The following is an 18066-nucleotide window of genomic DNA, read 5'->3' on the forward strand; positions in this document are numbered from 1 at the left end:
ATAATAAAATATGACGGAAATTGTACGATTTATTATGTAAGTAATGTGAGTATATAAATGCATTTTTCAGCAAGCATTTTAAAAGTGCCAAAATTAATGATATTAGTCGCGATAGTTTTGATAAAGTTTTTTATATATACATATATAATAAAAAAATGCTCGATATTTACTAAAAAATTCGTGTATTAATATTAGCGAAATTATAAGATAATCGGTTAATAGACAAATCATTATTGAAATGTAGATTATTTTGTAGATCGCATTGTGTATTATTAAGATAAAAGCATTATTAATAGTTTGCATATGTCTCTCGAATATGCTCCTAAAACATATGTGTGTAATTTTCATATCATAAGACATGTATGACACTTATTATAGAACAATATCACAACATTTTCAATTCAACTTGGCAGGCACCTCAACTACGACAAGCTAGTTTACAAATAATGTAGCATGAGAACAGACATGAGAACAGACACTTTATGTGACGAATTTACATATCTAATATTATAGGCAGCTAATTGATCGGTTATTGTTTAGTAATAATTAAATATAGAATCCGTTGTTTTATAATTTTATATATTTACCAATATATCATATATTGTGTAATATACACTAAAAATGTCTCAAGTGTTCCAAGATTTATTAGATGGGTATGTTTGAGTAGCACATCTACTTTTATGATATATACACACTAGTTTTGATTAGATCTATGAGATATTCTTTATCTTGTAGTTTTTTTTTATTTATTATTTATCCTCGAGCGAGATGATACATTATATATATATATAGTTTTCAGTCGAATAATTAACGATTAAAAGTAAGAAACTTTTAATAAACTAAATTCGAAAAGTATAAAATAAATGATAACATGACATTCTTGGGTCAAATTTTTATTATTCTCTTCTCAGTAATATATTATATATTATAATTTTCTTTATTATCAATATATCGAATATTTTTTTACTTTTATGTGCAATTTTATCTTGTACAAGTTTCAAATAAATATACGTCAAAATGTATTTTTTTTTATTGTAAAGTTTTTCGGAGAAAAGTGTACAATATCGATTTTTTTATAATGGTGTGATTGTAAGAATTCCATACGAACCAGTGTTTATATAAATTGAAATAAAATAAGCCGCTGCATGTGTAAAAAATAATGTCTTGTTATTAAATTTATTTCCTTAGCATAAATATATATATATATATATTTTTTTTTTTTTTTTAGGTGAAGAGAACTGCTCGTGACTCGACATCTTTTCCTTTCTATCATATACATTCAAATTTTTTAAAAATTATACAAATTAACCAGTTGCTTGCAATACTACACAAGCCCCTTAACTACATATACATATATATGTATGTATACATACATGTAAAAATTAATAACGATTTAAGGCTTCAAAGTTAGAATTATATTAAATATTAAGCTCACATTTGATTAAGTAAATCCCAACTCGAGCTCTAGATGATTGTACAAAGGGAGTTTCCAGGAACTAGATATTAACGTCCAAGGATGAGTTGTCTATGAGGTTTTTTTAATTGCTCAACATTACCCGATCGGATCCAACCTGGTTTGCATAACGTATATTCTTCCCCGCGCGAGAAAACAAAATTGAATTAATTAATACATTATTCCATAATTTATTATATCATTATATTATATTAATTAATTATATGTAAATGCATCAAATTAAATATATTTAATAAATATTAAATTTAAACTATTATTGTTGATTAATAGTTCATTAATTGCCGACATTGATGTGTTGGCAGGTCTTCCGTTCTGGAAACGTATTCTGAAATATTAGGAAATTATTAGGCGAATATAATCAAGTTGGAGGTAGCACAAGTAGCAAAATAACCTAACTAAATTATCGACCGTGGAAAATCTACCTTTAGCAGTAGTTTGCTGCGTTATCGACGATCGGTAATTTTCTGTTAGTGATAGCTCCTATCCAATCATATTCGCCTAATACTTTCCTAATATTTCAGCTAATATTTCAGAATATATGTACAGTTTGAAAATCATCGACGTGAGTTGAATCGCGACAATCCGCGAACTGTAAATATTGAAATTCTGAAATATTAATAAAGTATCCGACGAATATAATTCGATAAGAAGTTGCAATAATTAAAAATCCAAAAATTACAAATATTCTTAAAATTTTTAATCTAAAGCTTTGTTTACCACAAAAATATAAATTCACAAACGTATTAAACTTTTGAAAGAATTGAAAAACTCTTGAAAAGAATATCTTTATAAAAACTTGCTATATTTAATATAGAAAAATATAGGAACTGAAATGTCATTAAATGAAGACTTTAAAAAAATATATTCTATCAGATATCTCTAAGAATAACGTACGACGAGCCGAATGCAATCGTTCGATTAACTGGTTAAATATTTATATATGCCGAACGAAAAAAACGATCCGGAATGCAATCGTTCGATTAATTGATTAAATATTTATATATACCGAACGAAAAAGCGAGCCGGAATGCAATCGTTCGATTAATTGATTAAATATTTATATATATCGAATGAAAAAGCGAGCCGGAATGCAATCGTTCGATTAATTGATTAAATATTTATATATACCGAACGGAAAATCGTGCCAGAATGCAATCGCTCGATTAATTGATTCGATCAACTGCAATCGACTATCACAGATAGTAACTGGACTCAGAACTTTGAATATTATCTGGCCGCTGGATTTTAGACTGCTAAGATATGGCGTCAATATATGTTTGATAAAAGATTCATTGTACGTTATTCTTAGAGATATTTGAAAGAATATATTTTTTTTAAAGTCTTTATTTAATGACATTTTAGTTTCTATATTTCTCTATAATAAATAAAGTTTTTTATAAAGATATTACGAATTCTTTTCAAGAGTTCTTCAATTTTTTCAAAAGTTGAATACGTTTGTGAATTTATATTTTTGTAGTACAAAGTGTTAGACTTAAAATTTTAAGAATATTTGTAATTCTTGGATTTTTAATTAGTGCAATTTCTTATCGAATTATATTCGTCAGATACTTTGTTAATATATCAGAATTTCAATATTTATAGTTTAAGGATTATCGCGATTCAACTCGCTTGACGTCGATGACTTTCAAGCTGCACATATATTCTGAAATATTAGCTGAAATATATTAGGAAAGTATTAGGCGAATAGGATCGGATAGGAGCTATCACTAACAGAAAATTACCGATCGTCGACAACGTAGCAAACTACCGCTGAAGGTTGATTTTCAACGGTCGATAATTTAGCTACATAATTTTGCTACTTGTGCTACCTCCAACTTGATTATATTCGCCTAATAATTTCCTAATATTTCAGAATACGTTTCCAGCGAAGAACTTGAAATCAATGTCGACAATTAATGAACTATAATCAACAATAATAGTTTAAATTTAATATTTATTAAATTTATTTAATTTTAATCATTTACATATAATTAATTAATATAATATAGTGATATAATAAATTATGAAATAATGTATTAATTAATTCAATTTTGTTTTCTCGCGCGGGGAAGAATATACGTTATGCAAACCCCACAGGTCGAATCCGATAGGGTAATGTTGAGGAATTAAAATAACCTCTCAGACGACTCATTTATGGGAATTTATTTAATTAAATGTGATCTTAAAATTTAATATATTGTAACTTTGAAACCTTAAGTCATTGTTAATTTTTACACGTACATAAATGCATTATACATACATATGCATTAAAATGTATGTATTTATATTAATTTATGTATACATATACTTATGATTATTTATGATATTTAGATATAAAAATAATATTTATAATTTAAAATTTCAATCTCTTTCAAACGATATCGTTAACATGTGCATCACACTTTTATTTGAATACTTTATTTCTTATAGTATATGTTCTATATTAAAGATATAATATCAAACTTTCTCTCTCTCTCTCTTTAAATGTATAAATTATTTATTAATGGCCTAATAAAAAATATTTTATTTTTAAGTGTTATAATTATATATGTATATAATGAAGTGTTATAATTTATAACACTTGAAAATAAGATATTTCTTATTAGGCTATTAATAAATAATTTATATATTTAAAGGGAGAGAGAGAGAGAGACCACAAAACTTATTTATATTAAAGATATATATGTATAACTTTAATTGTCTTGCATTCATATTTTAGCACTCATATTACCGGCACTTTGTGCACATAGCACGGAACAGAATCACTAATCGTGGACATGGCATGTTACCCTTTGAGAAGTTTCATGGACATGGCTAGGTAGTTCAATGTGACACTGCCTGTGCGATTATTGTAGACGAAGCAGCAGTGGCTTAGCCTAGCCACCGAAAAACCAAAAACTCGACAGACAAATAAAAGCGTCTCGGAACGAAGTTATTGGTATTGAATTTGAGAATGTTTACCATCTTGCGTGAAATTTTATTATTAATCATCGATATTGGAAATGAATTCTGAAAAAATGGGACAGTTTTATGATGTGAATTTATATAAAATTGTAAAATGACAAGATATTTGTGACATCTGCTTGCAGTAAGTTTATATATTTATACAAGTACCTGTGAATATATGTATATACGTATATGTATAATAATTACAATATAAATGCTATTGTATGCTATAATTTGAATTTATTACAATGCATATTTCTTCAAAGAAATGAAACAGTTTGGTACTCCGATAGGTTTTGTATGAGATGATGCGATTGAATTTCAAAACAGTTTTGCTTGTATTGGTTGTCGCAACATTGAGTTTTTTACTTACATCATGGAATAATTGTGGAAATAGTTTGCTCTTTCATACTGCGGATTGGAAAACAAAATACCAGCATAAGGTAAAATTAATCAAATTATAATATCTCTTTTGAAATCTTTTGCGATTGACATACAGTATAATAATAAGAGCAAATAAATTCTAACATATTATTTTGTATCTGCTCATCTCTTTTGATATTTTATTTCATATTATTGATACATTATTTAATTTGTATTGTAGGATCGTTTAAGTACAGAATCAGGATATCAAGAAATAGATTGTCATATAAATGGCGATTACTCGATAGGATGTCGTAAGGAAGGCGATGAAGTATACATACCATTTTCATTTATCCATAAATACTTTGAGGTCAGTTAAATTTATCATTTTTTCCTTTTTTTATATATCAGATAGGTTGCATTAATTTGATATGTAACATTGTAGATTTATGGAAAGTTAGCTACTTATGACGGTTTGGAGAGATTTGAATGGCTGCACAGTTATTCAAAGATTGTGAGTCCCAAGGGAAAATATGATTCTCGAGGTGTATTTATGACATTTGAAAATTACAATGTTGAAGTAAGAGACAGAGTTAAATGTATCAGCGGCATCGACGGTGTACCGATATCAACACAGTGGGAGAGTCAAGGATATTATTATCCTACGCAAATTGCTCAGTTTGGATTATCACATTATAGTAAGAATTTAACCGAACCAGAACCACATAGGAAAATTATTGAGGATTCTGATAAAGTTAAACAAAATTGGAATGTTCCTCAAGGTTCGATTATGAGCAGAGTGTACGATAAGCAAGTTAACAGTTATGTTGTAAAATTTGCGACACCGGAAACTAGCAGTTCTGGAATTTCTTTAACATTAGACCATGTGCTGGATTTCGTTTTAAAGTGGGATCTCAATATTAAGGACAATGGAAGTGTTACAGTTGTACTCGAATCGAGAGAGAAAAAAGAAACATATTATCTTCACTATGTTACCAGCAATACAGTATTGTATAATTCTAATACTCATGTATACTATGGAATTGGACTAGCTAATCATCAATGGAAGCGTTTTACTAGAGACCTTTTAATTGACTTACAGAAAGGTCTTTATTTAAATGATAAAAGTAGGAAGAAATTACCCCGATCCAAGTTAAAGGTAATTGTTGAATTTGGACATAATTTTACACATATTCATATTCATATATACTTAAGGAATATTGCATTAATATTATTTGTATATGTGTGTACTTGCATATGACAATTATGTCTTTATTTCAGGTAGTTAAAATTACTTTGTATGGTTCCGGTATGATTGACAATATGACATTATCGACTAGCGAACATATGGAGCAATTTTACGATGCGGCAAGATGGTTTGTCGCTAATCAAAATATCACTTCTGGTGGTTGGCCCAATCCTGTCAAGAGAAAAGTAGCACCTGGAATGGCTATTCTTGAGCCTGGATGGTATTATTACTATTATTAGGCATATTTTCCACATATAATACTGGTGAAACTAGTGCTATGAGGAAATACATTATTACAGGTATTCCAGTATGGGTCAGGGTCACGCGATATCAGTCCTGGCGCGCGCATATCATCATTCCGGGGAAGCAAAGTACTTACAAGCCGCTATTAGAGGCTTGCGACCTTTTAGACTGTCTTCTGCTAAAGGAGGAGTAGCTGCGCTCTTCTTAGGTAAATACATCTGGTACGAGGAGTATCCTACAATCCCCTCTTCTTTCATTCTTAACGGTTTTATTTATTCGCTTATCGGTCTCTACGACCTAAAAATGATAGCGACAGCTAAAGACGCGGAGGAAGCGTCGAAACTCTTCAATCAGGGTATGACATCGTTAAAGAATATGTTAACGTTATACGATACCGGTTCAGGCACGACGTATGATTTACGTCACTTCACTTTGAAGACTGCACCCAATTTGGCTAGATGGGATTATCATTCTACTCATATTAATCAACTCCTTCTTCTCAATTCTATCGACAATGATCCTATTTTTATTACGACCGCGGAAAGATGGATAGGTTACATGAATGGCAAAAGAGCGGCCCACAATTGATCGCATACATTTATAAAATATTCTATCCCTTTTTTCTCTTTATTTATTTGTTTCAACAATTTAAGTTACCTCTCTTATGTATATGTATATATAAATATATATATATATATGTATATATAAATATATATATATATATATATATATATATATATATATATAAATGATTTTTCAAGAGACTGAGACATTGTTTTTTCATGTAATATAATTTTTATAACAATATACTATTTATTACTCGCGTGAATGTAGATGTGAAATAAATGTAAGATTTGACACTACTTGATAAATTAATATCTATTAATATTGTATATATAGATTATATAGAACGCGTGTGAAAAATAATAGGATCAATGTCTATATTTACAAAAGTGAGGAATTTGTAACGAAATTTGAACTACTAAAGTGTGGACATCTCTGTTTCAAAATTGATAAATTCCGCTAAATTTACATATAGTGCTGCTAATAATTGTAATAATACATATATGGCATGATTCTTTCGATTGATAGTATACATATGATGTATCGTCATACGCGAAATAATTATTAATTTTTGTAATAGTATAATATATAACAAGCAATTTGTCATAAATTTCTCTACTAGATTTATAACTATTGACTTGTGGATTTCACTTATTAAATATGTGCATAAAGTTGAATTGCACAATAAAAATTATTATTTAGGGATTTAATTTAGTTTGGGGATCTTTTTTTACAAGAATATTACAGCATTGCACAAACTCTGTATTATATAATAATATATTATACATCCATAAAGATAAAAATATAAAAACAGAAGAATGAAGACAAATGAAGAAAAAATTTATCTTGAAACATTGAGATTACAACATAAGTCGCGCGCGTTACATTTACATTTATATCATTAAAAGTCTAAATAAACTGAGTTTATGTGACCAGCGGCAGTTGTAGAAAAACAAATATATATATAAAACACTTTATATGAGAGATCTATAGTGTGAACACAAATAGAAAAAATAGCATAGTATGTTATAAAAATAGATTGCTCTGTTACCACCGTTTATTACGGCTTGCGAATAGAGACGCGATCAATTTTCTGCATTTTTCGCAAAAAAATATGCGTGCAAGTATAAATTAAAGTAAATTAAAAGAGAGAGAGAAAGAGAGAGAGAGTCGAGTATTTTAAAAGTGAAATCGGTGGTATTGTTTCGTAACTAGTAGTAACGGTAACGATAGGCGCGGCCGTAATTGTACACCGATTTACTCTCGATCGGATTACAAGTGTACAGAGCGTCGCCTCTGGTCCCCTGCGGACACGTGCAGACTGCGATATGATGTCGGGGCGTACACGTGGCGCTCGGACCGCACTCACGGCCAGTACATGGATTGCTGCACGTGAAGTCGATACACGCGCGATTGTCGGGGCAATCGCTGTCAGTGAAACACTCCCCACGCTGACAGCTACTCAGGGCGTTGCCGATGTAGCCGGTAGGACACGTGCACACCGGCCTCTCCCTTCCGGTATTATCATGACCCGGCGTGCAAATCGCATTCGTACCGCAGGGATTCGGCTCGCAGAGATCACCTAAAAACATAGAGGCACACATTTTCTCAAAGAATAGTTTTTTTCCTTCTTCTCGATTTTCTCACAATTAATAATGAAGGCAGGAAACGAGAAAATATGGTATTTGATATCGCACAATCGCTGCACATGGATCGCTTACGCGGTTCGAATAATCTGCAGCTAACGAAAGGATTGCCAGTCATATGCCGCGGGCAGCTACAAACGGGTGTGATATCGCGTAGATTGCAATCGGCGTTCACTCCGCAAACGCCGTCGCACGGATTGATGCATTTTTGATACAGGCAGGCGGATTTGGCTGCCGGGCACTCGGAATGGGTGGTGCATTCCGGTCGACATGCGACGTATGCATTTCCCACCCATGTCTGGAACAAAAAATTAGACATTGATCGCACGCAGCATTTTGTTTCATCATCGTATCGTTTAGCCAGCCTTGTATATCTCTTCTTTCGCCCAAGGATAAAAAGAGGAATATGTCTTACTTTTGGGCAAGTACATTTTGCTTGGTGGTTTACGACTTGGCATTCCGCGTTCTCTCCGCATTTGCAGGGACTCTCGCATCTGAAGGACGACGAACACGCGAGATGTTGAGGGCATTCGCTGTCGTTTTCACACTCGTGACGACATCCGGACAAAGGCGAACCTCTATAACCCGGTAGACAAGTGCAGACTGGTACTTGGTTGATCACCTCGCATTGTGTATTCTCTCCGCACGGACTCGGTTTACAAGCGGCTTCTATCGCATTAAATATTTCTTTGATGGTAATTTGCAAAATTTTATCAATAATTGAAATAGAGAAAGAATGTATTTATGTGTGTATGTATTTTAAATTACAATTTACATCTATACAGAGAAAAAAAAGAGAGGAGAAAATATTTAAACGATATTGTAGAGAATGTATAAACAATTTCACAACATTATTATAATCTTTACAATGTTATCTTTTAGACATTTTTGTTTTTCTTTAAAGTTTACGTACGTGGATCGGCAATTTGACAACCCGAAAACGGGTCACCATCGTGTCCTGGTAGGCATTGGCAGGTACCTATGTGGTTTCTGGTTTCGCAGTTTGCATTTACTCCGCATAGTCCCACGCAGGGATCGACACACCTGTTGTTTGTGCATACTCTATTGTATGGGCAATCGTCGTTGACTGAAACGTTGATAGATGGACATGTTAATCAACGCTGATGTAAATTTAGGCTGTCTCAAAAAGTGTAAAGTTAATTGAAACATTGTTCTTTTTTCTTTGTTATTAAAACGGTGTATAATTTTAGCAGATTTACTCACTTAGACATTCAACCCGGATGCATCGCGCGAGAGGATCTCCCATATGTAAATTGAAGCACGAACATACTGGCCGTCCTTCGCTCATTGTACATCTCGCATTGGCTCCGCACGTATAGCTGTCGCAACCACCTATAAATGGAATGATTCAGAATTATAATGACCATTAAATGGTTTGCGTAATATAAATGTAACTTACCAGATGCAATTATTCGTGACTGAAGGTACCGACTACCATTGATCATCACGGCAAATACAAGTAGAAGCGAGGCTGCGGCTCGTGAGTGATACATTTTGCCACTATTCTATCTGTATGTTATAATCATAATTCGACGGTAATACATATAAAAGGGCGAAACAAAATTCATACGACAAATCTTTTTTCTAAATTATGTATATAAAATATGCGTACAAGTCATGTTACGTGTATTATAATTTCTAAAATTATTTTTTCTCACAAAGTATATCGGTTGAAAATCAGTTTACAATTAGAGAAAGAGGCATAAAAGAATATTTTAATTATTTAAATAATATGCATGTATTGTATGTGAAAAAATGAGACGAGTCATAATTCTTTTATTCGTAATTGACAAAACACATTCTTATTCAAACCTTTAAAATTTGTTACGTACAAATTGTGAACATACGATATCTTTAGCAATATCCAACAATCCCCTTCGAGTTAAAAATTCTGCGTATTTCAAGATTATTGCCTGTTAAAATTGGAATTTTGTCATTGTCGAAGATGTTTCCATGGAAAAAAAATTGATGAAGAAAATGCTATATTTTGGAAACGCTTTTCGTATCAATTCGTATTTTTATATGACAATGAAAATAATGAATAACAGAAAAAGCTTTATCCAAATGACTGGATAAAAATTTATCCGAGTGAAATATGCCCACCTTGTAACTTTATGCTCGATGGAAACGCAAAGAGAAGACTAACGAATCACCCGCGATCGCAGAAATGATGAAGGCGCGAGGACCCCACCTATCATCTAGGATATGCGTACGACCTTCAGCCCCACTTTAAATTTCGCCCACACACGACCCTGATTGTTTTTTAAGGTATTCGATAAATTTCGCCCACACGTTTTTTTTTTTGTAATGCGTTCGATTCTGATTTTTCACTTTTTATTATTATTGAATATTACATATGTGCGGATATATTAAAATCTTTATAAATCTTAAAATTTTCTAAAGATGAATAAAAGGATAGCACTATAATCAAAGATGGGAGATTGCGCATTATCTTTACAATTTACAATTATTTGGCGAATTACAATGCTATTCTACGAGTATGTACACGTGCAATATATGTCAAAACAGGTATGACTAATCACGTTGCAGAGTTCCGTGGTGAGAGAACTCCTTCCGCACCAAAAATGGATTTTCGCGGAGATCGTGTATGCTCGCGATCCAACTGCAACGCAATTGAATTAAATCTGATATATGTGGGGACTTGTCGTTCATTTACAAATTATCAAATTATGTCAATTTTATATTGTGCATATATAGCATTTTTTCTTTAAATTTTTTAGAAAACTTGCACAATATGCTAATGTATAATAAAAATCGATAAAATAAAAAGTAGAAATATTTCTTATATATGTCGCGCGAATAAATTATGTTATGATAATGAGAACTATCCGATTATAAATCTTCTGTTTTATTATCGTTTTTTTTTAAAAAAATGCAAGATACTGCAATTTCAAGAAACACATATTATTCGTACAGTTGTGAATTTTTGTCGAAAATCGTCTGTTAATGATGTTTATCAATGTGGAATGTCGATTCAATGAACGCAAATTTATTCGAGAAATCGTATAAATTATTTTGCATGGATAAAAAGATACAAATGCTACTTAATAATGTATTAAAATTAAAGATATATTTTCTACGGTTAAAATTAAAAAGATGGATCACAACAAATTAGCACTATTCATTTGTCATACACACATCCGAAAAATATATATATGCAATAATAATAATAATAATAATAATAATAATAATAATAATAATATATAACATGAGTTATATATATGTATATATAACTCGTGTTGTATATTTTGAGAAGTTTCATACATATAAATACACACACGCGCACATATAATTTTAAATAAATGCGGAAAATACACGTGTTTACTATACAAAACATATATATGGATTAATTCATCAAAAATGGAATACTTGTTTGAATATAACTCGTTTAGATTTGAAGATACCAAAAATGTGTAAACTCTACTTGGATGTTTGGAAACATTTCTAGCATTGTGAATGTAAATTAAATAATTTTATACTTTTTTAAAATATTAGTCAAGAGGTTAAAATATGTAATTGAAAATAATAATGTTGAGAAAAGCATAAGATGTCTTTATACGTCATATTTATCTTTTGGTATTATACAAATTATTTATATAGATTGTATAATTACAATTTTTTCGCATCTTCAAATCTATTGGATTTATATTGGTGCTTTTCATTTTATTATACTCTGTATGCTACATATATGCAAATATTACTATATCATATCTGTACACATGATGAAACATGTTGAATGAATTGAAAATTATTTCGTGTTTGATGCATTTTTTTCGGACCGGAGTTTTGTAGGACCAGTATTTTATAATGTATATGCAATGCTCTGTTCCTACCTTTAAAATGCGAATATTTTGCATTCGACTTTTAATGTTCATATGTAATAAAATCCAATTCTCCTCTCTTTTAATCACAAAATTTTTAAACAAATATTTATGTACTTATTATAGCGAAATATCTGAGTCATAATATAATTTGGTTTATGTTAAATTACATCCATTTTATTTTGCACTTTATTTCGATTTATCTCTCAAAAACTCTTCGTAAGCGGACGCAATTTCGTCATCATAATTATCATCCTCATATTCGTCTTCGGATATCCTGTACCATTACACAATCATATTAATACATGGCTTTCTAAACAAGTATCTATATCGGATCACATTGTTATTGAATTAAAAGTGTTGCCACATTATATATTGATGTATTATAGGTATAAAGTACAATATACATACCGCTGATTATCGAAATCCAATTTGATATTGTCTTGGAGAAATTTACTTTCCTCCGCAGATAAAATTTCGCCGTCAGGACCATACATTACCGGTTGATCCAACTGTGCCTCTCTCAATGATGCGGTGTTAATTTCAGACGAGTTATAATTAGATGCACCTAGTTGATCCGGTTGCTGGTAACCAGCTTTATTTGATAATGCGTTGCTTGTCCCAGACAAATCACAATTAGACATTTTTCTTCCCCAATCCTTTCGTAATTCGTGAACGCTGTTTACCATGTTTCCCACATGTGTATCAACTTGCCCGTTATTTACCAGTTCCGTTAGCGCCCGCATCATATTTTCCATATCTTTACTCCTGCTCTTGTCTTTTTCCAGTACATGACCTGCCAGCTACATATACATTATGTCAAATATGCTGTCCAAATAGATAAAAATTATGTAAAGTTGTCGTCGCTATCGTACTTACCTTGAGCGCTTGGCAAATGTACTTTACAGAATTTGACGCCGGTCTTTGCAGTACCTTAGTAATAAACCATACCAAGATTTCTCCTAAAGTAAAAGCAAAAGATTCGTCCATCTGGGCGACCAATTCTGCCAAAAACAATATTAATCCATTGCACTTTTTTTGATCGCGTTTCTCTTCACTTTGCTTTTGCCACTCGTTTTCTTCGAATCGAGTCTCCAATCTACATCTAACATCCATAGTATATTATTGATATATGTGTGTGTGTGTGTGTGTGTGTGTGATATATATATAATGATTAAAAAAAAAATTACAAATCCAAACATACATTTCACAGGCGCGCATTTAAACTTACTGGAAATATAATAAATCTCTGAATAGATCTTTGGAGAACATACACTGTTCTTTGCAGTCTTCTAAAATATTATCGAGATATTTACAGAATCGGGCTCCATTATATCGAAAATTGCTTTCGGCTATAGACTGAAAATGTCAAATAAATAAGTGATGCGTACAAACGTTGTAGAATATAATATAAATATTGGAAACCACCAAGATGAGTCTTGTGCAAAGTTAGTCTACAACTACATGTTTATAGACAAAGGAAAAACTCGCTTTACCGATTCGATTATGGTTGTTACAACCACTTGTAGGCAGCGCGTGTTTCGGTCCCACCTAAGTTTTTTGACAAACGATGGAATTAAGCTGGTGAATTCTGCAGGATTTACAATTAAAATATTGATAATGTCATTGAGACGTTGAAAAGTTTCAAAATTGTAAGCGTCTTCCTCCTCATTTTGCTCTGCTTCCTTTTTCTAATCAAAATGTTATCGCTACATGAAAATATTCTAAAGATTTCTGAAAAATATTAGGTTAAGTTTTTACCTTATTCTCATTCAAATTGCATCGATCATCCTTATATTTATTGTATTTTTCTATTTCCGAATCTTGTATGTTGCACTGCTGTTGTAAAGCATCTTCGAGGGCTATGTCCTCCGTTACAAGCGAAGGAGGTACATATACAGTATTCAGTGGCGCTTCACGAGCGATTCTGAGTCTATCTTGTATCTTTGAACTCTTTGAATATTGGTGGATAGATTGCTATTAGCAAATTATTAAGAAATATGAGCGTAGTTGAATATTAATGTCATCGGAGTATCTCGAATCACTCACAAGAGGTAAAGTAGTCTGTAACATGGATCTCGGGACAAACTCTGCTGCTTGCGGCGACAAGGACGAGGTGGCTTCTACGAGTAAAATTATTTTCAAGTCGATAACATGCCGTAAACATTGACCAATCCTGTCGCAAACACTGACCTGCACCGGGCTGATTGGCACTCGATGCGCAATGTGGTCGCCTGAGCGTCGCGCTATTTTGCGGGAGCCCATCCCAGACACGATGTCCGCGTCCGATGCCTTGCCTTCCGTCATCCCTGCCAGCCTCCTTTCTGCTTTCTCTCTCGAAATTGTCCATTCTCGTCGCAAACCTTCGGAAGCTGTCGGAGAAAGACGGGGAAAGATTCAAATTGGCAAGAGTAAACTCGAACGTCGTATTCAAATAGACTGACACGCGCAACGTATACTTTTCGATATTCAAAGTATATGAAAATGCATCAATTAATCCGCCGCTCCGATTAATAATGTCGCGAGCGCTACGATTACCGCTAATCGACACCGCTAAATAACGAATTTGAATTATACCTTTGGCGATTCCGATTTCACCACTATCGTCTATCACTCACGGGTAGCCTGACGTCTATTTCCGGTATCTTTCGCCAATAAAAATGAGAAAGCTCCAACTCCAATTGCGCTCGTTACATATAGACATCATAAATGTATGTAAGTCCGCTCGAGTATATATTTCCCGTTTATTTTACCAGCGCCCAGCGCCACACACAGCACACGGCGCAAAGCGCAGAGCGCGATATAACGATACAACATGTACGATGTACGTGTAACGATTATGCCAAAATGATTGGTGTTATGAAGGATTCACACTCTGCGTTTTTTATGTGTGCACCCCGTCCGGATGTCCAATAGGATGTCCAGGAGAGTTTCTCCGAAAGAGACAGGAATATCATTGGTTGGAATCTACATCTTTTCATTGGCTGTCGAGACATTTACGTCGAGTCGAATCTAGGGTGAATCTGACATAATGGATCTGTTCTTTTTAGCTGCACTGCTGCACTAGTGCAATAAGTTGGAAAGAGACAAACATACTTTCTTTCACTCTAACTAATTGCACTAGTGCAGCAGTGCAGCTAAAAAGAACAGGCCCAATGCGTGCGCTTGTCGAGAGAACGGATCTTTTATTTATTTTTATTTTTTTCTTTTTCATTATTCCACGGTCTTTCCCGTCCGCGAATCTACGTATGTACAAGGCGAATGTACACATGCATATGTGAGTAACGCGTAACGTGTGTGAGTGCGTGTGTGTGACACGAGTTACTCTCTCCAACCACTACTGACACAGACGACTTTCTTGTTAAGAGTGTTGTGCACAAGTTTACGGTAAATTGGAAATTACCCACGTGCTTTCTCAACATGGATCTAGAAAGTTGTCAGAAAAGTTCCGATAAAAGGTTAGCGAGTTTACACACATATGTTTTCTTTCCTTCCTTTTTTTTCTCTTAAATTTATAACCTAATCTCTAATGTAGGTGCATGATTAAGATTCTCCGATTAAGATATTTATTTCGTTGATTCGATGCTAGCTTTGATACCGATGACGACTCCGATTATGCCATGATAAGACAAATAAAAATGGAACCGGAAACAATCTTCTCGCCTTCCGAGGATGATATCATGGCACAATTGCAGCAAGATAGTTCCGACTTGGAAGTAGAACCAAGTTTTACATTGGAAGGCGCTGTAAATGGCGATTATTGCAACGACGGAATATTAATGCAGCATATGGATATTAGAGAACCCTTATCCACATTGAGGAGTCTTTTGGAAGAGAGGCTTTCGATAGATTTGAAAAACTATTCATTTTGGTTGCAAAATTCAACAATGGTAAGCGACAAATTGTACACCATATTTTCTTTCCTTTTTTTCTCCCGGTCCCTGTACTTTATGCATCTGTCGCAATAGCTGGAAAGCCATAAAACTTTGGTCGATCAATGTATCCAAGGAGAGGGACTAGTTCAGATTAATGTACAAATAAAGCCTATGCAGAAACGTATCAATATAGCGGATGTTCTCAAGCCGGCGGAAGATTACATCGAAGTTGTGGAAAATAATTGTGAGTACGAATCCATACGCAGCTATTTTCAATCAAAAATTTTCATGTTTAGCAATTAATATTTTTATTACAACAGCACCAGTGCCTGTTGCTCAAGAAAACAAACAAAATGTCATAAAGTGGACGTTGGATGCGCAGTATAAAAAGGAACAGGTAAAATTAAGTGTAAAAATATTGTACATGCATTGTGTTTTGTATAATGTCATTTTTATATATCAAAAGTTTATATAAGATTTATTTTATGTAGGCATAGTTTTTGATTGATAAACTTTATAAATTGATTAAGATTATTTGGAAATGGAACAAATCTTTCATATAAATTGTTATTGTCTGATGTAGCAAGCTTTATAGTGCTTGATTCATTCTTGAATTACATTTACATAAAATAAGCTACATTTTTTTATTGAATATATATGTACAAATCTTTAGTATATGTGTATATTTCTGAAAAGGAACGCTTAAAAATACCAACTGATCCGAAAGATTGGTCAGAAACACATGTTAAACACTGGCTACAATGGGCCGTTAGACAATTTAATTTAGTATCGTTACGTTTGGCCGATTGGAATATAACTGGAACGCAACTGTGCAACCTTAGCATGGAAGAGTTTCATGCAAAAGTGCCTCTTGATCCGGGGGATGTGTTTTGGACACATTTTGAACTACTTAGGAAATGCAAATTCGTCGGTATGTCTATAAAAAAAGAAATATTCAATATTGCCCAATTTGAAACACTGAGAGTTTCTTGATAAATCTAAATCTAGATTGCTCTTTATAATTTTATGATTTTGTTGATATTTTGCAGCTGTAGTGCAAAAAGATGCACCAGACTCTTCCACTGAAGGCACTTTGGAAAAATCTATTAAAGCGCGAAATCAAAAAGCAGCAAAACCGAGACCTGCGGTGAACCAACAAGCTCGCGTAATTAACATGCCACCGGAGAGTGTCGATCCAGCTTCGATCACTATAGCTACTTCCAGTCGATCCGTTAATAGTGGCCAAATACAACTGTGGCAATTTTTATTAGAGCTACTAACGGATAAAGAATATAGAGATGCAATTCAGTGGATTGGGACTGAAGGAGAATTTAAGCTTAATCAACCAGAAGCAGTGGCACAATTATGGGGAGCACGTAAGAATAAGCCATCGATGAATTATGAAAAACTGAGTAGAGCGCTTCGATATTATTACGATGGTGATATGATCTCTAAAGTTCACGGCAAACGATTTGTTTATAAATTTGTTTGTGATTTAAAGCAGTTATTGGGCTATTCAGCCGCGGAATTGAGTAAACTTGTCGAGGAAGGAAGAAGGTATTTCTGATGAAGTCATACATTTCTAGTTGCTGTTAATAAAAGAGCTTTCACATTGGAAACATCTCATGATGTGTCTATTATTTTATTTAATATAATAATTTGTAAAGTATTGCGCATGTGCAAAGTATATATGCAAAGTTATTATCGCATCATATTACACTACATTTATCAAGTTTAGTATACAAATGTTTTTTTTCCTCCAAGACATATGTAAATTATTTATATATATTTATGTGGCAATTTTTTATCAAGTTAATACTGTTGCGTTATTTCTTCACTATTT

The 18066-nt window shown here is 32.7% G+C and overlaps 4 protein-coding genes across 9 annotated transcripts; 2 read left to right on the forward strand and 2 right to left on the reverse strand.

Moving 5' to 3' along the window:
- The first annotated feature begins 4262 nt into the window (after positions 1-4262).
- On the forward strand, positions 4263-12398 carry Hsepi (D-glucuronyl C5-epimerase). 3 transcript variants are annotated; one of them, XM_083087787.1, is made up of 7 exons: positions 4263-4562; positions 4714-4863; positions 5025-5153; positions 5229-5942; positions 6065-6252; positions 6332-6483; positions 11057-12398. In XM_083087787.1, exons 2-7 carry the CDS (start codon positions 4726-4728, stop codon positions 11236-11238), a joined length of 1503 nt encoding a protein of 500 aa, XP_082943913.1. In that variant the 5' UTR covers positions 4263-4562; positions 4714-4725; the 3' UTR covers positions 11239-12398. The 3 variants fall into 3 exon arrangements, with proteins under 3 accessions (XP_082943913.1, XP_082943914.1, XP_082943912.1); XM_083087788.1 differs by having other exon boundaries at positions 4267-4562; positions 9714-11195; XM_083087786.1 differs by lacking the exon at positions 11057-12398 and having other exon boundaries at positions 4269-4562; positions 6332-7771.
- LOC145964741 (uncharacterized) lies at positions 7581-11359 on the reverse strand. 2 transcript variants are annotated; one of them, XM_083087793.1, is made up of 7 exons: positions 10610-11359; positions 9906-10015; positions 9710-9838; positions 9399-9572; positions 8901-9154; positions 8561-8783; positions 7581-8421 (listed from the first exon to the last, which is right to left on the reverse strand). In XM_083087793.1, exons 2-7 carry the CDS (start codon positions 9997-9999, stop codon positions 8051-8053), a joined length of 1245 nt encoding a protein of 414 aa, XP_082943919.1. In that variant the 5' UTR covers positions 10000-10015; positions 10610-11359; the 3' UTR covers positions 7581-8050. The 2 variants fall into 2 exon arrangements, with proteins under 2 accessions (XP_082943919.1, XP_082943917.1); XM_083087791.1 differs by having other exon boundaries at positions 8561-9154.
- LOC145964740 (uncharacterized) lies at positions 11576-15184 on the reverse strand. Of its 2 annotated transcripts, none has more exons than XM_083087790.1 (9): positions 14926-15184; positions 14542-14720; positions 14398-14471; positions 14110-14301; positions 13845-14039; positions 13580-13707; positions 13228-13453; positions 12760-13151; positions 11576-12625 (listed from the first exon to the last, which is right to left on the reverse strand). In XM_083087790.1, the coding sequence occupies exons 2-9, from the start codon at positions 14696-14698 to the stop codon at positions 12538-12540; spliced, it is 1452 nt and encodes a 483-aa protein (XP_082943916.1). In that variant the 5' UTR covers positions 14699-14720; positions 14926-15184; the 3' UTR covers positions 11576-12537. The 2 variants fall into 2 exon arrangements, with proteins under 2 accessions (XP_082943916.1, XP_082943915.1); XM_083087789.1 differs by having other exon boundaries at positions 14110-14325; positions 14926-15183.
- Positions 15185-15481: 297 nt separating this feature from the next.
- Ets97d (DNA-binding protein Ets97D) lies at positions 15482-17842 on the forward strand. Of its 2 annotated transcripts, none has more exons than XM_083087898.1 (6): positions 15482-15806; positions 15884-16238; positions 16317-16467; positions 16544-16620; positions 16920-17154; positions 17273-17842. In XM_083087898.1, exons 2-6 carry the CDS (start codon positions 15969-15971, stop codon positions 17788-17790), a joined length of 1251 nt encoding a protein of 416 aa, XP_082944024.1. In that variant the 5' UTR covers positions 15482-15806; positions 15884-15968; the 3' UTR covers positions 17791-17842. The 2 variants fall into 2 exon arrangements, with proteins under 2 accessions (XP_082944024.1, XP_082944023.1); XM_083087897.1 differs by having other exon boundaries at positions 15938-16238.
- The last annotated feature ends 224 nt before the right edge of the window (positions 17843-18066 follow it).

Source organism: Camponotus vicinus, unplaced genomic scaffold (assembly GCF_025532165.1).
Source record: "Camponotus vicinus isolate PSW18456_S1 unplaced genomic scaffold, iyCamVici1.0 SCAF_14, whole genome shotgun sequence".
Lineage (NCBI taxonomy): Eukaryota > Metazoa > Arthropoda > Insecta > Hymenoptera > Formicidae > Camponotus > Camponotus vicinus.